Source organism: Empidonax traillii, unplaced genomic scaffold (genome assembly GCF_003031625.1).
Source record: "Empidonax traillii isolate 1590-97213 ecotype Southwest subspecies unplaced genomic scaffold, ASM303162v1 scaffold443:size705114, whole genome shotgun sequence".
NCBI classification, from domain to species: Eukaryota; Metazoa; Chordata; class Aves; order Passeriformes; family Tyrannidae; genus Empidonax; species Empidonax traillii.
The window spans coordinates 289,374-308,789 of record NW_020955636.1 but is presented as its reverse complement, the minus strand read 5'-3'; the positions used below and the strand labels follow the sequence as shown (position 1 = coordinate 308,789).

At 42.6% G+C, this 19,416-nt stretch overlaps 1 protein-coding gene across 3 annotated transcripts in view; it reads left to right on the top strand.

Annotated features, from left to right (window-relative positions):
• The window catches only part of NPAS2 (neuronal PAS domain protein 2), a 101,966-nt gene extending 83,138 nt beyond the window's left edge, over positions 1-18,828 (top strand). For all 3 annotated transcript variants that reach the window (XM_027894817.1, XM_027894818.1, XM_027894819.1), the window contains 6 exons: positions 5,540-5,686; positions 11,531-11,725; positions 13,017-13,183; positions 13,868-13,960; positions 15,957-16,143; positions 17,315-18,828. In XM_027894817.1, the coding sequence (XP_027750618.1) occupies positions 5,540-5,686; positions 11,531-11,725; positions 13,017-13,183; positions 13,868-13,960; positions 15,957-16,143; positions 17,315-17,500 (975 nt within the window). In that variant the 3' untranslated portion in view covers positions 17,501-18,828. The remainder of the gene's footprint in view (positions 1-5,539; positions 5,687-11,530; positions 11,726-13,016; positions 13,184-13,867; positions 13,961-15,956; positions 16,144-17,314) is intronic.
• The last annotated feature ends 588 nt before the right edge of the window (positions 18,829-19,416 follow it).

Here is a 19,416-nt window from a genome sequence, read left to right as displayed (position 1 = left end):
ACATCTGTTTCATGGGAGGACAAAAAACAGATGGAAAAAGAGTTTTCAGCTTTGCTTTTACAGAACCAGGTCCCCTCAAGATCAAAACTATAATGAGAATTAAAACTAAAAACTAAAAAAGACACCCAGTCCTCCTAAAATCACCTGTTTGGCTGTGCTGATGCAGAACTAACAAGCAGTAAAGGATATGCAAGTTCAACAACACCCATTTTGTGAGTGTGCCAGTAGTGGTGAGAATGCTAGTGGAGATAAAGTTCAAATTCCTCCAGTCATTAATCCATATCTCAAAAGCGGTTGATTGCCCAAAAAGTCACCTCAATATTTCATTTGCAAGGGATTTTGAAGCAAATTTGAGTACCATGTTCTCCACACATCGTTTTTCTCCTGTGGTCCTGCTGTGATGATACACCCCATCATTCTCTGATTTTAGGAATGGCAGAGTATTCCTGGACCTAGACTGCTTCTACCACTGGTACCTTGTACTACCTCACAAGATCCCAGAGTTTTTTCCTGTAGCGTATAAAACATATAAAGTCCTGAGGATCCTGGCTTTAAAATAACAAATTCTCATTTATCTTCTATGTTTAATATTCTTTTCACGACTCCATACTAGTGTGAAGCAAAGAAACAGCATATCAATTATCTGCTCTGAGCATTCATTTTCTTTTACAGATACTTCTCTCTGTCATTCATTAATGCACTTCGAAACATCAATTAGTTTATGTATTATAAACCTGCATGTGCTTTGTTTGACTTCTTTCTACCTCCCTTTCTTCCTTATCAAAGCTTTTTGTGAAAAGAAGCTTTCCAGTCGTTTACCAAGACATCTCCTGAATTGTTTCTTCCCTGTAAAACACTCTTACTGGCACACCAGCTCCATTTCTTTTCTGCCAAATTGGAGCACCATCCAGTCACTGGTTTAGCCTCTTTGGGTCAGCTAAATCCTGGTGAAAGGAAGAGGGCTGACTCAAGTGTGTGTACACAGGCAGCCCTCTGGCAGCCCTCTTTTTGATTGGCAGCAAAGTCACAGCAGTGCTCCCGGCAAAGCTCAAAATGAAGCTTGAGGTGGAGCAGGGAAATAACACTGGGACATTTCAGCTGGCGTTGCTGATGCTCACACTCCATAGTGATACTCCTGCGAAAAGTACCAAATTTGCACACACTTGGGTGATTTTCATAAACTATTATGAAAATTATGAGACTACTCTGTACTTCACACTTTAAAATAATTAACGTCAGCCTGCAACAAGATAATTCATTATTTAAAAGACAAGGTACCTGCAGCATTAGGTGAGTGACAGATGAAACCCGGGTACATGTTTTCCACCATGAACATTTCCTCAGCTTCCTAGTTGAGCATTTCAAGCAGTTTAAACACCTCAAGCTCATTGCCTGTAGGAGTAGCATGGCCAGGTGCTCCACTGCCAGCTCACAAGGAGGAGCTGCACGGGTTGCTCCCTGATGCCTTTCTGCCTCTTGCCTTTAAGCTAAAGGTGACCCATGGCAGGAGCTGAAAGGCAGCGTGCCCATCCTGGCTACACAAGGAGCCAGGTGTCCTTGCAGCTAACATTTGGCTACAGAGTGGCAGCAGCGGGGAGGAACATTTTAAGTGGCCTCAACTGCATCTGCAGCAAGCATCTAGCTGCTGCCTCAGGCACCATCTGCTTGAACTTTGATTAGTTTTCTTTCGAGCAAAGGCTGTGATGGTTTTGTCTCCACTGAAATGCCATTTTAGCTTCTGCCTTGCGTATGTGAATGAACAGACAGCACAGTGCTAGATGTCACCTGAATGCAAATGGTTTACTTTAAACCAAGTGGTCCCTATTAGAATATCTGTTTGTTTGCCTTCCTTATTGTCATAAATTAAAATCCCCTGCAACGCAGCGGATGTTGATGACTGAATAATAATTAGCACTAATAATCCGTTTGGGATTGAGCAGGTGTTATTCAGATGACAGAAAGAACGAACAGGTTGTTCAGTGAGTTGCAAAACTAATGAAACCCAGTTCCCCAGGGGTTGCGCCTTGCAAGGCTGGTGCATGGAGCCAGCCTTTCTGACAGGAGGAAGGGACAAGTGGATCCTTCTCTCCCTTGTTAGCTAAAGCTTTCATGAAGTTACGGCAGTCTGGTATTTTTGACACTATAACAACTCTGTTGCATGTCTCTGGCAAGAAATACGGCTCATCTTCTGGGCCAGAAGGATTGAAAGAAAGTTGGAAGGTAGGCAGAAAAGAAAGGTTTAAAGGAAACTGAGCTTGAAAAACAATTAGGGTCTCTTTTCTTTACCCTGCTACCTATTGCCATGAAACCTGTAGGAACAGGATGTCTTTGAGGTGTCCATCTACTTGTTCATCACATCTGAAATGAGGGACCATCCTGACAGACACTGGGGCCATAGGTGCCCTTCCCTGGCTGCAGCTCCCCAGCACCTAGAGAGAGAGAGAGTAACCGTGGCAGCCTGGGGTGGCACCTGCTGGAGAGAAACACCTCTCCTTGGACATGGTCCAGCTGGTATCTTTCCAAATGCCCATGCTGGAGGAGAGGAGTCACAGCCCAGAAGTCCCTTTCCCCAGCCTGTACAGCCTGTCTGGACCATCAACAGCACGAGTGCATCAAGCCTGTTCCTACCAGAACGTCTGCTGATATGATCCCAAATGCATGGCTTTATTTCTTTTTTGTTTGGTTTTTTGTTTTTGTTTTTTTTTTTAAAGAAACCACACTAAAATTACTGCTGTGGTTTTTGATTGGTGGGGTTTTGATTTTCTTTTTTTTCTGCATTAACAAACCTTGATTAAACTGTTGCAATTGTAGACAACTTGGAGGTTTAGTCTTCCATGTTTGACTTTATCTGGAAAGATGGCACTTTTCTGTGTATTACATGCACTTTCCTGAGGATTCTGTGAACATCTGTAAATAACCTAAGTGAGACGAAGAGCAACTTCATCTGATGCCAATGGCAGAGTTAAAGCTGAGCAGTGTTTTCTGTGGAACATTTTTAGTTACGCTCTTTTAATTTATTATACAATTACAGATTTCTCCCTTAATTAGTAGAGCAGTTAATGATCTTGAGATAAATACTCTCTGGTGCAGGTCAATTGCTGTTAGTGTCTCATTGTACAAAAACAATAGAAGCTCTGTAAGCACAGGGGTCATGGCTAGAGTTATCAACAATTTGGGGGTTGGAGTGGGAAAGGGAAAAAAGCAAAAGAGAAAGTTCCTTGTCTTCTTCTGTAATGGCTTTCACTCCAGTATACCAGCTAATTGTTGTTGTTAAGTGTATTAATACAGAAAGCATGTGAAAAAGAGAACAAAAAGACAAGATGAATATGCTAAATATAAGAACCTGCCCCAGAAAAATGAAGGAATAATAATTTAAAATCAACAGCAATATATTCTTGTGTTCAACTTTGCAAAGCAAATTCATATTTAAAAGTATGGCCTGGAAATGGATTGCATTTCTTGTTGAAGTATAAAATTAATATAACATTACCTGTTACAAAATTCCTTACATTTATCAATTGAAGAAAATCAGATTCCTTTCCCAAAGTATTTTCAGGGAGTTTGCACATTAATGAAATGTCTGTCTTCAGCAAGCCAGGCAGGTTTTGGCTACAACTGTTTTTAATTCCTTTCTGATAAGTATCCTTTTAAAAACTTGCAAGTAGTCAGTCCTCACTTAAAAGAGTTCATATAGAGATAGATTATGAGACTTCTCTTTGTAAAAAATCCTTCTGTACAGACCCAGGTTAAAGCAGCAATTAGCTGCATCTCATCTAAGCAAGTCATTGCTACATAGCATCATTCCACTCCTAAAGTCAGTTCAGACTGTTCAGAAACATGGGGTTGGGCTGCAGCAAGCAGCACCTGATGCCCCTTTTAGTCACTTGTCCTTATTCCTAAACACCCGAAGTTTCGCCTCAGCCATTCCTTGGGTTAATACTTTATACATAGATTAGAAAGAGAGAGACCCTGCTATGGCTTCTCTCCTTTAACACCAATTAGAAGTAACGCTAATTTTCCTTTGTGAGCCTTGAGCACATGACGGCACTGCTGTTAGAAGGCAAAAGCATCATGAATCACAGCACAGGCCCAGGGCTCACATCCCCTCCTTGGGCAGACAGTGCAAGCTGCAAGCACTCACAGGTGCCTCTGACAGCAGAGTGGGCTCTGAGGGCCTCTGCCACCAGCAACTGCAGGTGCCACCTCAGCAGCCCTCATTCCCCCTGTACAGGGTTGGCCACGAAACTCACCTCCACCTGGACACCACTTTGTACAGTGTCCTCCCAGATTGCGTAGGAAAGCTACCCTCTGCCTGGTAAATAGAAATAAACCCTCTGAAATTCTCATTCTTTCTCTCCTAAGGGCCATTTACGTGGAGATTTCAGCTTTGCTAGAGGGAATATAAAGGTACTTCCACATATTTAACTGGTTTAAGGTGAAGTAGTTAATAGCCAGAAATTTCATTTAACTATATAGTGTTGCTATCGTCAAAGCACTCCTTACTTCCCATCTTGTTGCCATTTTTGTTTTCCTATTAAAAAGCCAGAAACAGTGTAAGCCAATGCCCCATGGAGCAGATAGGTTCCAGCAGCATGCATCAGTTAACCAACTAGCACAGAGCCACTGGAACGACTACAGGAACAGGGCACCATTTTCAGGTCCCATCAAAATGATTATATTTCTTTTGCCTGGACGCTCCCAGCACCACATGTTTTCAGATAGATTTTGGATGTCTTGTTTACAGAAAAGCTTACGATTTTTTGAAGTTGTTTGGTTTTTATTTTCAAAGACTGTTTTTTTCTTTTAAAGTATGAGCTCATGCAAAGCAATTATTCCAAAGCCTCTCAAGGTTATAATTAATTTTGGTGAACTTTGAATTATACCTGAAAACACCAAATAAAACTAGGAATTTATTGCTGTGTTAGTCCCCTCCAGACTTCTTGAATAATTCCAGTTTGTGCCAGGTATTGCTGCTACTGGGGCTTGCACTTTCTTCTTGACCTTGATTAGTGATCTCTATTTTATACTATTACTTAGAACAGCCTTTCTCCCACTGAGCTGAGCTATTCATTTTACATCACATATAAAAATAACTTAATGAGTGTTTCTTGTAGCATGAGTACTACTCAGCTGTACAAATGTAGAAAATGCTTATTGTGGTCTGTTGTGTGATGCCTTACTAAGACATCAACAGAATAAACCACTGAAGAACTACTATTTATGTGCAGAGAAAGGAAAGCATTAGTGAAATGCATCTGGAATAAACAGGTTTGCTAAACTAAGGACTTTAAACCACAAGCTAATAAAAACAATGCACTCGCCATCCAGTTAAGATGCTCTTGATATTTTAAAGCAGTTCTTGTAACAGAACAGGGTCAGTTGTAAGAAGATCATTCTAACCATTAGTATATCACAAACGTTTTTTAATTCTGTGGCTTTACAATCAAGAAACCAATACCTTCTTAGAGAACAGTGTTCTGCTGAGGCCTGTTTGTGTTATAATGACTGATTTTCCCCCCCTCTTTTTTTTTTTTTTCAGTTCTCAGCACAGTTCAGCATGTTCCAGACCATCAAGGACCAACTAGAACAGCGGACACGAATCCTGCAGGCCAACATACGGTGGCAGCAGGAGGAGCTCCAGAAGATACAGGAGCAGCTCTGCCTGGTCCAAGACTCCAGCGTACAGGTGTGTAACTGCTGGAAGGGGCAGAGTCAAGCATCATCTCTCACAAGGCCATTGATAAGGTTGGCAACTTAAAATTGCTGCAGTGTCCAGGAAATCTGGACAAGTGGAAACCAGCTCATCTGAATGAGGATGTTGCCCTCTGAAAGCCTCTTGAATAATCTAGGTCAAGAAAGATTTAAGAGCTCTCTGGAAGAAGAGAAGGAAGAAATACCTCAACCTTAAGAGGAGGAGAATAATTTGGGTCACTTACAGTAGCATTTTATTACTTTATCTACTGAGTCTTCAGACCAAGCAGCTGTGGTAGAAAAATGTTCAGTTTCAGACTTGCCAATGATCATGTCTCTGGTTCATTAGCTTCCATCCAGTTGCTGCTTGCTTCATGTTGACATCACTTGTGCTCAGTATCTACCCTGTCCATCTATTCCTCCAAACAGTGTTCATTTCTTCCACTCTCTCCCTGTTTTCCTGACCCAGCCTAGCTCAGATAGAGAGCATAAGAGATTAATTTCCTTGTTGTGTTAAAACCCCTGAACCTCTGCTGATGTTCATTTGTTCACACCTGGGAGGTGTCGGAATTTGTTCTTCACTGGACCAGCTTAAGCCTTTAGGGAAAATCTGACTGAGCCTGCTCTTCTTCTGGCTTTGATACCTCCTACACAGAGCTAGAGTTCTCTAGTACAGTATCTGCTTTTTACTACCCCTTATGTCTACCAGACCTCAGAAATAATAGCAAGTGCAGTTTAGTACAATACAGATTTCCCTTAACAACAAATGGACAAATCGTGCAGTTCTATGGAAGTTTTCTGAATGTGGGGTGATTACTGCTATGTTCCTCGTAATTTAACTATAAATGCCAGGTTAAATGACCCTTGTTAGAAATGTTGCATTGGGGATCCTCTGTGAGTATTATACTAACAAGATTATTTTAGAAGACAAGCTCTGTCACAGAAACAAACGTCTCAAAGAACATTTTAAGCACAGGATGAAAACCTGGGAGCTACTAAAATCAGCGGGAATTTTGCTTGTGACTTCCACACAGAAATAGACTCTCACCCGTCATCAGCATCTGTGAAATGCAGGTTCACATATTAAACCAAATTGGGATTGTATGTTTAGGCAATTAAGGGATCAGTGAAGCCAAATTAGAAACCTTGCCACCTAAATTGCTGCATGTGCACTGTTGTGAGACAGCACAGCAACTGTGGGTCCCAAACCCAGGATTCCCTGTTCCTGGTGCCATATAAGCGTATAGGTAGATCAGGTTTAGCTTCAGTGCATTCCTTCTATTGATTCTCCACTGACTTTGATTAATGGGAAGGTAAAGTCTCTCTGCAATTAAGTGGCCTTCAGTTCAGAATTATGTCATACATCTGAAAGCTATTATTGCTACTATGAGTATCAAGAGATGTGATATTCTCACTTCCTCTCTTTTTAATTGGGTGACAACCATTACTGTCTCCCGGTGAAGTCTTCAATAGTCATATACACACTTTTTTTTTTGCATAATTGAAGCAAAAATAGAAGATTAGAGCACATTCTTTTATGCAGGAAACAGATTTTATTTTTAGAAAACTGTCTCCTATATACATTAGGGGGCATGTAACAACCCAAAGATCATGGGACAGATTCTCAGATGTGCTCAGAGAGAGCTCAAGCAGGTCTGTACTGCCCACCCCATACCAATTTGTTGCTCTGAGTGATACCATTTGGGTGATCCCTTCTCTCATGAAGACTGTATGAGGTTGGACCAAGTATTTTCAGACCATTGCAAGTTCTCTGGTGTCAGTACCAACTATTTCCCATCTTACTGCAGATGCAGAAGTGAGAGGCAGGGAGAACAGATGGCAGCTTGGAAATGCAGGGGCTGCATATCTGCCTGAAGGGGCAATGCTGGATGGGGAGAGTCGTCCTCTGTATTTTGAGTGCCTTTTGGTCTCCTCAGAGCAAACAGATAAGGCAGTGAGATGCAAGCAGTCACACTGATGCCTGGCCAGGCCTTTTTTTTCTCCCGCTTTCTCTAGGTAAAAAGATAAAAAGCACACAAAAAAATGACCATGCTGTTGCAGGGATAGATTGAGACCAGGAATTAGTTTTGTCTTACTTGCCTATTACTTTGTGATTTCAAAGAAAGCCTCACACTTCTGCATGCAGCTCTTTTGTGACTCACAAGCAGCAAGGAGTAAACTCTTAAATCAGAAATTCAGCCATGTGCTTTGCCACACAGATTTCATCATTCAGGGAGCTGGATGTCTGCAGACATTGATCTGTGTCTGTTATCAGAGCTACAAAGCATAGTAGCAAACAGGGTGAGCATTACTATCAAGCGCATTTCTGGTCTCTTTAATTCTCTGTGTAGAAGAGCTGTAAGCATGGGGGAGTGCCGGAGGCTGTCTGAAAAGGGGGAAGTGTTCCCTCCTCATTAGCTGATTTATTAGCATATCATCCCCACCGGTTCATTCCATTCCTCGCAGAAGTGTATAGGTAGCTCTGTGAAGAATTAAGCCCAATTTTCATTTCCTTCAAAGATCTTCAAAACTGCAGTACAGCAGTCCACCAGGAGATGCTTTCCCAGATGGACAGATGTTGAGCACGGTAGTCTGCATTAGAAACTATTGGCAAGAGCCTTGTGCAGTGAAAGATTAAACCACTGGGAAGGTTACGGACCCTGAATAAAAGTGTTCAAAACCCCATTAAATCCTTGTTACTGCTTTTCCTGACAAACGGGACAAGAGCAGCAAGAGTAACCTCAGAAGTCTGATGGATGCCGTGTCTGCTCCAGAACTGAACAGTCTAGCTAATGATTTGCAGATGGGGAGGAAGGCAGAAGGGCTGAGTCTCACCAGCTTGCAGGAACTACAATCAAAACTATCCACAGCTACCCGTCATTTGCAAATCGGGCTCCCTTGGAAGTCAGTGAATCTCATCTTCCAAGTGCTGTGCTTCTCATCTTTACGTATTTTACATAGTATTGATGCCTGTAATGATGAGCCCCAAAACTATAATCCCCTGATTATCCAAAGGACAGGTAGAGTCAAAGAGATGTCTTCCTCATGATGCCTTGTCAATGTGATTCAGCCATTAGCTGTAGGGACCATCTATCCTGGAATGAAGGGGCAGCAGTGTCAAAGGGGCTCTCCCTTCCCTCGCTGCTTTGCTGTGTATGTTAACAATCTGGCCAATTAAAAAATATTTGTAAGATGCTTCACTGACCTCACAGTCTGCAAAATCACCAGCAAGACACATCATTAGCAGCAGTACAGTTAGGAGGCTGCTAATTTATCTACTTAGACTGGGAAAGATTTCATTTTTTATTAGGAGGTTTCTGCTGTTATTTAAAGTTGCCATATTTCAGTGTTTCAGGGGAATTCAGGCAGGACTATCATAAAAGAGGCACATTATGAAAAACACCATTAAGTTTCGTACAAATTAAGCTTTTAGATTTAACTAGCAGGTAGGAATTCCATGCTTCGATCCTCTCTCGGGGGTTAACTCTTGTTTTGATAAGGCATCTTGAGTCTTCAGTTCTGCAGGGACACAGTCACCATTGCTTCCTGCTCTGAGCTTATTTGTTTCAGGTCATCTATGTTCAGAGGGTAACAATGCTGCTTTGGCCATTATAATGGCAACAGAGGGTCCCTAGGTATGAAACTATCAGAGCCCTCTCAGGGTACGAACGCGTGAAGAAATGAAATTGGTTTACTTGATTCTTAATTTATAGTGCGTTATCTGCCAACTGTTAACTGTGCACATTCCTACCCAGTGGCAAACTCTGGTAATTGCAAAGTAGGTTACTCTGCTTTCTTTCGAGAATAAGCTCCTTGGCCTTCATCTTGAAGTGCGGCATGCACACAGGGAGGCCCCTGCTAAGTAAGTAGTTCGCTGCAAGTTCACAGCCTGCCTGACATTCCCCTTGATAGATGTTGACTCTACATTGGCTGAACTTAGTATTTCTCTGGTGCTGTGTGCCACAAACAGGGAGGACTAAACTAATCCTCTCAAAGGTCTTAATTTGCAATGATCTGTCCAGTACCAGTGGGTTCACAGTCCCCATCACATTTTTGAAATGCACTACTTGCTTCGCCTGTTCTGAATTTTATGTCATATTCTTTATATCAAATTTTATATCAGTGGTGATGACCAGTTTCATTGCTAGAGCTAATCAAGTGGCTTCGTTTACTAAACATGTCCAAAGCTTAGCTTCTATGCACAGAAAATAAACAAGAAAATGAATTTTCATAATTTCTGTCTTTGATTTATTCATAATAAGACCTATTTACTTGGCAGAACTTGTGAGACCATCTGTCTTTCTGATATGTAATGGCTCCAAACTCGGTGAACAGTGTTTTTAAAAGAAAACACTCGGAGCTAGTTTCAGACCTGCTTTGAGCAGCCCCAGCTCTGTCATTTGACCCATTTATTTCTATCAGACATCTTTGAGATGTGGTTAGCCTACAGCACCTGAAACAAGCTGTTGCTTTTCCTTAATTGTCCCCCCTCTCCCAGCCTATTAATATAAGTTTGTACCTTTTTTCTGAGTAAAATCTTGGCACACAGAAATTCATTAAAAATTTATCATATTTAAGTAAAAACTGTGTTTTAAAAGCTAGATAAATAAGTACAAACATTATGAATCAAGCCACACTTACACAGAGAAAAGTAGTGCATTGTGCCAGGCCTTTGGAGAAAGGTATGGGCCTTTTCCAAGAAAAATTAGAGGGGACATGATAGTTTAGGGAATTGTTAATATAGCAATAAGCTGCAGAAAGGTGTACTAATTACTGGATGTACCTCAGACGTACTGCTAGGAATGAGGCTGATGGATGAATAATGAAGAGAGTAATTGTGATTCTCATTTCATTTAAAACCTAAGTAGCTCCACTTAAACCAATGGAGTTCCATGCACGTAATAGTTGCATGGAATCAGAATCAGCTCCAGAAATTACGTCAACTGCATGGGGCAGGCATCTCCATACAGTCCTTGGTGGCAGGAGGCGAGGTTTAAAATATTGCAAAGAGAAGGGCTTGCAGCATTAATAATGCATAGTTTTAAAAGATTACTTTTTCCTCTTTGCAGTTATAATAAAAGAAATAGTCTCTAGAAAAGCAAAAATTCACAAGTCCTATAACTTAAAGAAGAAAGCCTCATCTTGCAAGGTAAGAAGAAAGAGAACATCATTTACAGAAACTCTGACAGAGGAAGTGCTAGCTCTTTTGCACAAGTCAAATGCATGGCACGGTTAGGAAGAACACCAGGCGACAGTTACCTGATGGGAAATCAGATAAATGACAGTGACTGTGTGTTTACACATCCTCTCAATGATAAGGACACAGCCATTCAACATGGAGAGCTCTGGCCTGACTGTGGCCTCATTAAAAACATTTGAAGACTCAGCTGGATGTAAGGTGTTGGATTTCCAGAGACAAATTCAAAAGCAGTCTGTCTGAAAGGCAGGCAGATTACTGTTGAAAGGAAAAAGAAAAGGACAGAGAAGACATGGAGTTACTCTCTTCTCTTTGGTCAGGATGCCCCAGAACACAGTGAATGTACTGGTAACTGCTCTTACGAGGGCTGTGCTTGCCCCACAGAGAGAGAACTTTTACCTTCAGGACACATTTACCTTCAGGACACATATAAATGAGTGCACTTGCAGAACAAGAAATGAAGAAACTAGAGACAGCAAAACTGCTAATGTAGGAATGAGAGGTGATTTCCAACTAACAGTAAATGTATCATGGTTCCAGAAATGGGCTAACTTTATTTTATATTTCTGGATTTAATTCTGTCACGTTCATTATTCAAGACAGCTGGGCTATGTAAAAAAACCCTTCCCTCTTCTTTTCCAGATGTTCTTACAGCAGCCAACAGTGTCCCTGAGCTTTAGCAATACTCAGCAGCTGGACCCACAACAGCTACAGCAGAGGTCAGAGGCCATTTCTCAGCAGCAGCTTGTACCCAGTCCTCAGCTCCAAGCGCAAATCACATCGTCACAAACAACAAACCAGCAGGCACTGAGAGAAGCAAGCGTGATATCAAGTCAGGTAATAATTTCTTTAAACAGAGAAATGTTTAGGTGGAAAGAAGACACCAAGCTGTTATTAAGCAAGGAATTAAAATCATGTCAATCCTGTAAGTACGCCTTTGCCTTCCCTTCCTTATTCTTCTCTATAAAGGAGTCTGTATAAAAGGTTTCCCTACAGCATTTACTTTAGCTTAAATCTCTTTTTTAAGACCTCAGCCAGGAGGGTTGAGCAGTTTTTTCAGCTTGAAAACAGCGAGGGGAGCATGCAAAAGGTGTGGGTGACTTAATTGTTCTTCTGGTGGTCTCGAAAGAAACCTGACCGACTGGATTGGAAACAAGCAATAGTGGTGCCAGCAGTGAGACCTCGCAGGATACTTGCTCCCCAAGTCCAGTCCAACACAACTAACGCAACAAAGTCTGTGTCTGTTGTGGCGGCACACAGAATATACATTGAGATTTGTGTGAGATCCTCAGGTTATGAGGTTAACAGGTTCCCGCACAGCAAAATAAAGTTCAGCCTGAGTAGTAACTGAGATCTGTGAAAGCTAGTAGGCTTGGCATGGTATTTTTTTTATTTTTCTCAGCATTTCCAGTGTTTGCTCGTCCACCCACCTGTTGCACCTCCCTTCATAGAAAACCGAGCTATTTCAGCTCCCATGCAAACATAGATGCATTATCTTCAGACCCCTCAGCTTTTCACTTCCAACATACCTATATTATCATGACTCTATTAAAATAAAGAGTGTATCTGTCTTATAAATACAAGAGGACAACAGCCAGTGGGCAGAAACCAATGCACAGGAAGTTCCACTTGAATACAAGGAAGAGCTGCTTTACTGTGCAGGTGACTGAACACTGGAACAAGTTGTCCAGAGGGGTTGTGGAGTCTCCCTCGCTGGAGATATTAAAGACGCAATTCTGTGCCATGTGCTCTGGGATGGCCCTGCTTGAGCAGGGAGGCTGGACCAGGTAACCCACGGTGGTCCCTCCGAACCTGACCCATTCTGTGATTCTGTGAAATAGAAAAAAAAAACAACAACAACAACAAAAACTTTTAGCTTTAATAAGGTTTGTTCCCATCGTGACCCTTGGCGGCAGCTCCTCACACCTAACTTTGCCCCTGTCTTCATGGGGGTCGCTTGGGCATTGCTTTCCCAGCGCCCCTGCCGGACGGCAGGAGCGGGCGCGGGGCGGCAGCGGGTGTCACAGTCGTTCCGCGCACGGCCACAGCAGCCGGGTGGCGGCATCGCCGGGTGCTGTTGCTCGCGTTTGGCTCTCTCACCCTCTTCTCCTCTCCTCTCCTCCTGCAGGGCCCGAAGGCGGCGCGGAGCTCGGAGCTGGGGCCGGGCGGCCGCGCCCCCCCCCGCGCCGCGCCCCCGCCCTTCGCCGCAGCCCCCGCCGGCGGCGGCCCCGCCGCGCCCCCTGGCGGCACCCCCGGCGCGCCCGCCCCCGGCTGCAGCCACGACCAGCAGCTCAGGTACGGCCCGGCCACACGCCCGGCCACACGCCCGGGGAGGCTCCGCTTGGTACCCGGCTGGGCACTGAACCAAAACGGGCTGCGCTCCGGTGCTCTGAACGCTCAGCGGCAAGCCATCCCCACCAGCAGGGGCGAAAGTAATGCCACTGCCCTGAAACCTCACAGCCGTGGGGAAATTATAAACGTGGGCTGTATCAGTGTACTAATCCGCTCGTAAATTTAGAAATAGTTAATGGTTTAGTTTTGCTGAGTGAAAGCGGTCAAATCGCAGATCAGATCTTGCAACTGGAGTAATGCGGTGGTGAATTAAAACCCCCTGAGCATAGGTGTCTGATCCCATACCATTGTGAAAAATGGAAATCTTGCTACTGTCTCTAAAGAGCACAAGGTGAATTTAACCAGAGTTGTTAATATTACTCAAGCAGCCAGATACTTGGCAGATAATAATAAAAAACTATGATTTATTAGGTGTGTGCCGGGCACCCACATCACCTCAGAGGGCAAGGGCTGCCCCAGCCTCCTCCTTGAAGTGCCCAGGATGTGCCTGCCACAGCCAGAAGCTGAGGTCAGACTTCCTGACACTCAGCCTGGTGCCATGCCTGTGAAAATGTCCTGTTACTGTTTGTAAAATGTGTCGTCCTTCTATTCTAGCAATGTCACTTTTTCTTTTTTCCCATGCGTCAGACTGTTGCTCAGCCAGCCTATTCAGCCCATGATGCCTGGGTCCTGTAATGCAAGACACCCTTCAGACCTCAGCATGGCAGGATCCCAGGCTAAGTATGTGACTTGTCAAAGATAAAACATCAAAGTTGCTTTTGAGGGGAAATGGCCTTCTTTCATAAGATGACGAAGTAGTTATAAATATCATGAATGTGTTACTGTGCCAAGCCTGCCTTCCAGTGTCAGGCTCAGCCTTACCCTGTCTGGTTACATCAGGAAAGATGACAGAGAGAAATACAATGTGCCAGTGGCATTTTAACAAGCCATGGCTGGGGGAATTTTTGCCCCTCACATGCTGCTTGCTTAAGCACTAGAACTGCTGACCCACCACAATAAATGTGAGAGAAAGTCAGCACTGACCCCGTTGAAATGACTGGTGCCATGTAAACCCCTGCCCTCTAGGTGCTGAGCCACTGGTGTTACGCCAGTGGAGGTGTGCCTGATCTGCAGCAGCAGAACTGAAGAACCAACAGGCCCCTGCACCTGAGTGCCCTCAGAAAAGGTGCTGAACAAACCATCTCAGTTGTTTGTCTCCTCAGAACTTAGAGGAAGGAAGCAGAACACCAGTCAGAATATGACTTTTTTTTTTTTAGCTGTATTTTGTCACTGTACTGTACTTAATTGGGAATGGCAAGAATAGGCAGTTGTTTGTACATCGTCACTTTAAAAGTAATTCTGTATGTTACCTCAGGAACGTAGGTATTCAGTATTCTTTTTTTTAAACATTGATTATTGCTGTTTAAGATTGTCTTGAGTTATATTTGTCCAGTTTAAATATTGTAATTCTGCTTTTATGCCTCTGAATAAAAGAGGCCTTATTTGCAAAGATGTATCTCCCAGTTGACTTAGACTTCCTGACTCATGGGACTCTTTTACAGGAGCTCACATCCCAGCACAAGTACCCAGACTGTAGCATTTCTGACTAACCCCTAATGTTGAACAGCTGTTGAGTGAACACAAGCCACACTATGATCTCATCACCCATTACAGGATAAACAGAATTAGGCAGGGTTGGCAATAATTCCATTGTGGTTTTGCCCACAGCCTTCCACAAAAAAACCCCACATATTAAAGCTGTGCTATGCAAAAACAGAATTGCAAGAGGAGACGAGTATTTTGTTTCTGTCCCATCCCTCACTCCAGAGGGTTTCTAGAGGCTTCTTCTGTTCCTACAATGGGGCTCATGGTGATGGGAACTGCTGACCATACTTGGCAATATGTGTATGAGCAGCTTAAGAAGTAATCAACCCCAGCCATGTTTCTGCAGGAGATCACCACCCCAGTGGCAGTCACAGGGGAGCACAGGCAGCAGGACAGGAGGTGCCTTTACTTCTCTCTTGCTGCAGTTCAGAGCTCAGCATATTAAAACAGAATCAAAGGTCATTTGGTTTAATGAGCCTGGAATGTGAATGCTGTGGCTGCAGAGAAGACATACATATTTTTAATGAACCTAAAATGTGATCTGGATTTTGAGGTGAGATACATTCTTCCCTCCAAGCCCAGTTCATGCTCAGAGTAAGGGAAAACAGTGCTGCCATTGATGCATGTCGTTCATATTAGCAGGTCCCATGCATGAGAATCCTTTATTGGGAATTATTTGGGGTTTTTCATCCTGGAGAAGAGAAGGTCAGGGTAGACCTGACAGCAGCCTTCCAGCACCCAAAATGGGCTGAAAGAGAGGTGGGGAGGAACTTTTTACCAGGGCACGTAGTGATAGGACAAGAGGTAATGGGTTTAAACTGACTCAGTTTACATTATATATTATGAAGAAATTACTTACTGTAAGCATGGGAGGCACTGGAACAAGTTGCCCAGAGAGGCTGAGGATACCCTGTCTCTGGAAGTGTTCAAGGCCAGGTTGGATGGGGCTTTGAGAAACCTGGTCCAGTGGAAGGTGTCCCTGTCCATGGCATGAGGGCTTGGCACTAGATGATCTTTAGGTTTCCTTCCAACCCAAACCATTCTGTGATTCAGTGAATTATGAAGACTAGGGACTGCCATCCCTGTCCTAAGAGAACACCTTTGCTTCAAACAGTTTGTTCTTGATTGGTAGGTATTCTCAAACCCAACAAATGTTTCAAAGTTTGGAAGTGCAGACTTCCAGCAGCAGCTCTCCAATCGTACTGATGGGACAAGCAGTGTTAAACCAAGGGTTCACCCCTACACCTCCTTCCCAGCCATCTTCTCTGCCACCTATGCAACTCCAGCACCAACAGCATCAGCAACAGCGCTACCTGCAGGTAGGACCAAGAGGATGATGTATAAAATGTATATGCAGAGTAATACGGTGAATGGGCTGTGCAAACGGGGCTCCAGATGTCTACTGGAGCATGATCCTGGCAGAAGTGTCCATTTTAGAGGTACCAGCATGTATGAGACCCTGATGTAGTGTCATTTAGCAATATAGCAAGGGAGCAGCAAGAAGAGTCAGAATATTTAAAAGGAAATTACTAATTCTGTACATTGGAAGCATAATCAGATTATCCTGGATATATTTAAAGTTTATTTCTAGCTGGAGAAAATTGCTGCCTTAGGATTTATTCTGTACTCTTTATTCAGTATAAAATTTGCTTATTTTACAAGTCAAAAGATGATTTTTAATTACCAGCATCAACATAAAATGAGATCTGGATCAGATATCTGGATCCCTTCAGTAAATTAACATATTTTCTCAGCTCCACAAGGCAAAGAAGATAAAGTGGAGCACATTGCCTGGAAGAACCAGGTGATTTGAAGATGTAAAAATACTTATTTTTTGACCCAATTCAACACATACTACAGTGAAGGGGAAGGGAGGAAATGAGGTGTCTGTTAACAGGCGCTGAACTGAGTCTATAAAACCTGCTCACGTATCCACTGGCATCATTGAAAGAGTAGCACCAACCTCAAATGATTAAGCTCTTGTTATTGAAATTAAATCCTTATCATAGTTGAGAATCAATGAAAAAAAAGTATGACAGATACTGTTTCCAATAAAAGCATCTGCAAAATTCACATCTACTTCACCACTGCAAGGTCACACCCTACTCTAAACTCACAAAAAGGAAGGGCTAGAAGGGACAGCATGAAGCACATTGGGATCCCTGTTTCATTTTTTTGTCCTTTCTGTCATCCATGTCATTTCTGACATGTTCTCCCACCCCACCCCTAAACAGGCTTTTCAGAATAACCTGCAAATCCCAGGCAGTGCAATCCTAAGAGAAAACCTTTCTCAGTGCCTAATTAGAATGTTGTTTGTTGCAATCTGTGTCCATTCCTTCTAGCATTAGTTAAGCTAACCTCATGCCAAACAGCTCCAGAAGTTAAAGCCAACACCCTAGTAGTATTTGTAAGCATCCTGTTCATTGAGGACGAAGAGCTTTAAACGTGGGAAAGAATTGAACACCACAATAAATTTTATTTTATCTGTAGGTGCAAACACCAAGTTCTTTGCACAATGAACAGCCCGATTCTTTGCTCCTGCCATCTTACTCACCACAGCAAGGAAATATGGGGTATCACCAGACACAGCAGCAGCAGCAGCAACAGCAACAACTAACATCAAGAAGAAGGAATAGCTTATCAGAATCGTCGAATCTACCACAGCCACTGCGATAGAGTCCCACCAGCACAATCAATGCACGATTAGCTTTAACCAATGGGCACATGGGGCAGAAGAGAATGACTCTGTACTTACTGTTCTGGCTTTTGCACAAGCATTTCTTTCAAAGCCCGGTGACAGAAGTACGCCACAGAGTGCAGACTGCAACAGACAGAGTATTTACAGCACGCTGGATTCAGTTTGCACTGTCTCGTGAGCACAGTATGTACTGACAGAGCAAAACAAAGAGGAACAACTACCCTGTGCAGCCGCCATCACCAGTGAGTGCACGGGAGAAGGCGTTCAATCTTGGCGTGTCATTCCAAAAGCTATCTGGCAATTCCAAAAGACTGTTGACAGACTCATGAGGTATTTGGCCTTCACTGTTTCAGTTCTTCTTTTGTGTATGAAAAGCACTGCGTCAAAGGTCTATTGAGGAGAGAACAAGAGATTATTTTTGTTATGATTATTGTTATTATTTTGCACAACTGCACAGAGGACAAAACCTAGGCACTTTCTGTAAAGAGAAGTTTGTTTCTTTATTCTTGTGGCCAAATTAGCACATCCAATGGAGGAGGAAGCCCAGCCATTGGTGAAGATGGTCTACAGCTCATAACCCTTGATTTAGGATCTGAAAAGTATTATGCAGCTTACCCTAACTGTTATTCATTATGAAACAACCAACCAAAAAAACAAACCCACAAGCCACTCTGGACTCTGTTTTCTACGTGAATTGTGATTGCAAAGGAAGGAGAACTCAAATTGTAAGCACAATCATGCAACTTTCCAGTAGTACAACGTGAATCCTTCTTCAACCTAACTCGCCCACTCCAAGTCTCTGAGAAAATATGCACTGTGTTTTGGCCCAGTGACTCGGGATGCTGCAGACTATTACATATCTCTTTCATTATAACATTTAGGATTAAATTTTCCTTTGGAGGAAAAAAAAAAAAGAAATGCACTTTTCGCTTTTTTTGTATGTTTTCCGTTGATATGTTTCTAAGAAAGATTTTATGTAATTATTAAATAAAAAGTAGTGTATTGTACAGCTGTTGTAATAATGAACTATTTCTATATAAAATAAAATTATATGGAATTATGTGGAAATTATTTTGTATATGAAATATCAACTCATTTCACAAGTATAAAGATTGTGCTTGTGCTTTTTTGTGAGTGGGTATTTTGTAATAAACTAATGAATTAGAAATGTTTTTGTGAAGGGAACTACTGTTTCATGCTATATACAACTCAAACTATTATTTTTTTCCATTTAATGATGAACAGTTGTCTTATTTGTAGAATAAAATAAAATAGTCAAAAGGCTTTATTGCAGGACTTGCACACATTTTCCTGTGACTGTTCAACTATGTGATTCACTTTAGACTTTTTATCTTAGCCGTAGCCTTGCATGGTGTTTGGCACATGGTTAGCAAAAACAAGTATTATCCTGTGGGATTTTTGTCATGGCATAGACTCTGAAAATGATAGCTCAGGAAGTCATATTAGCTGTTGGGAAGACAGTTCATTTTAAGAACCTTTAAAACTTGAAAGACCTCCGCTCAGTACTTCCAATGAAACAGTTTTATATTGGGACAAAACTGATGGTTTAAAGAACAGTTTGACCCAGCACACACAAGGGCTTTGAATCATGTCCAGCTTTAGTGTTTTAAGATGTTGCTGTCCTGAGTTTTGTGACTCATCTCTTCTGGAATGCTCACACTGTAGACAGTCTGGTTTCCACTTTAGCATCCTTGTGCAGACTCTTTCTCATGCTAAAATCAAATTGACTTCAGGAGGGAGCAGACAGGGTACAAGTCTGCTTTCCCTCTGCTGACTGCTGCAGGAGCGGCAGCCTCCAACACAGACTGAGGCGGATAACTAAGCATGGTAATGTCTTTGTTCACCACAGCAGGACCGAAAGGGGATGGCCCTC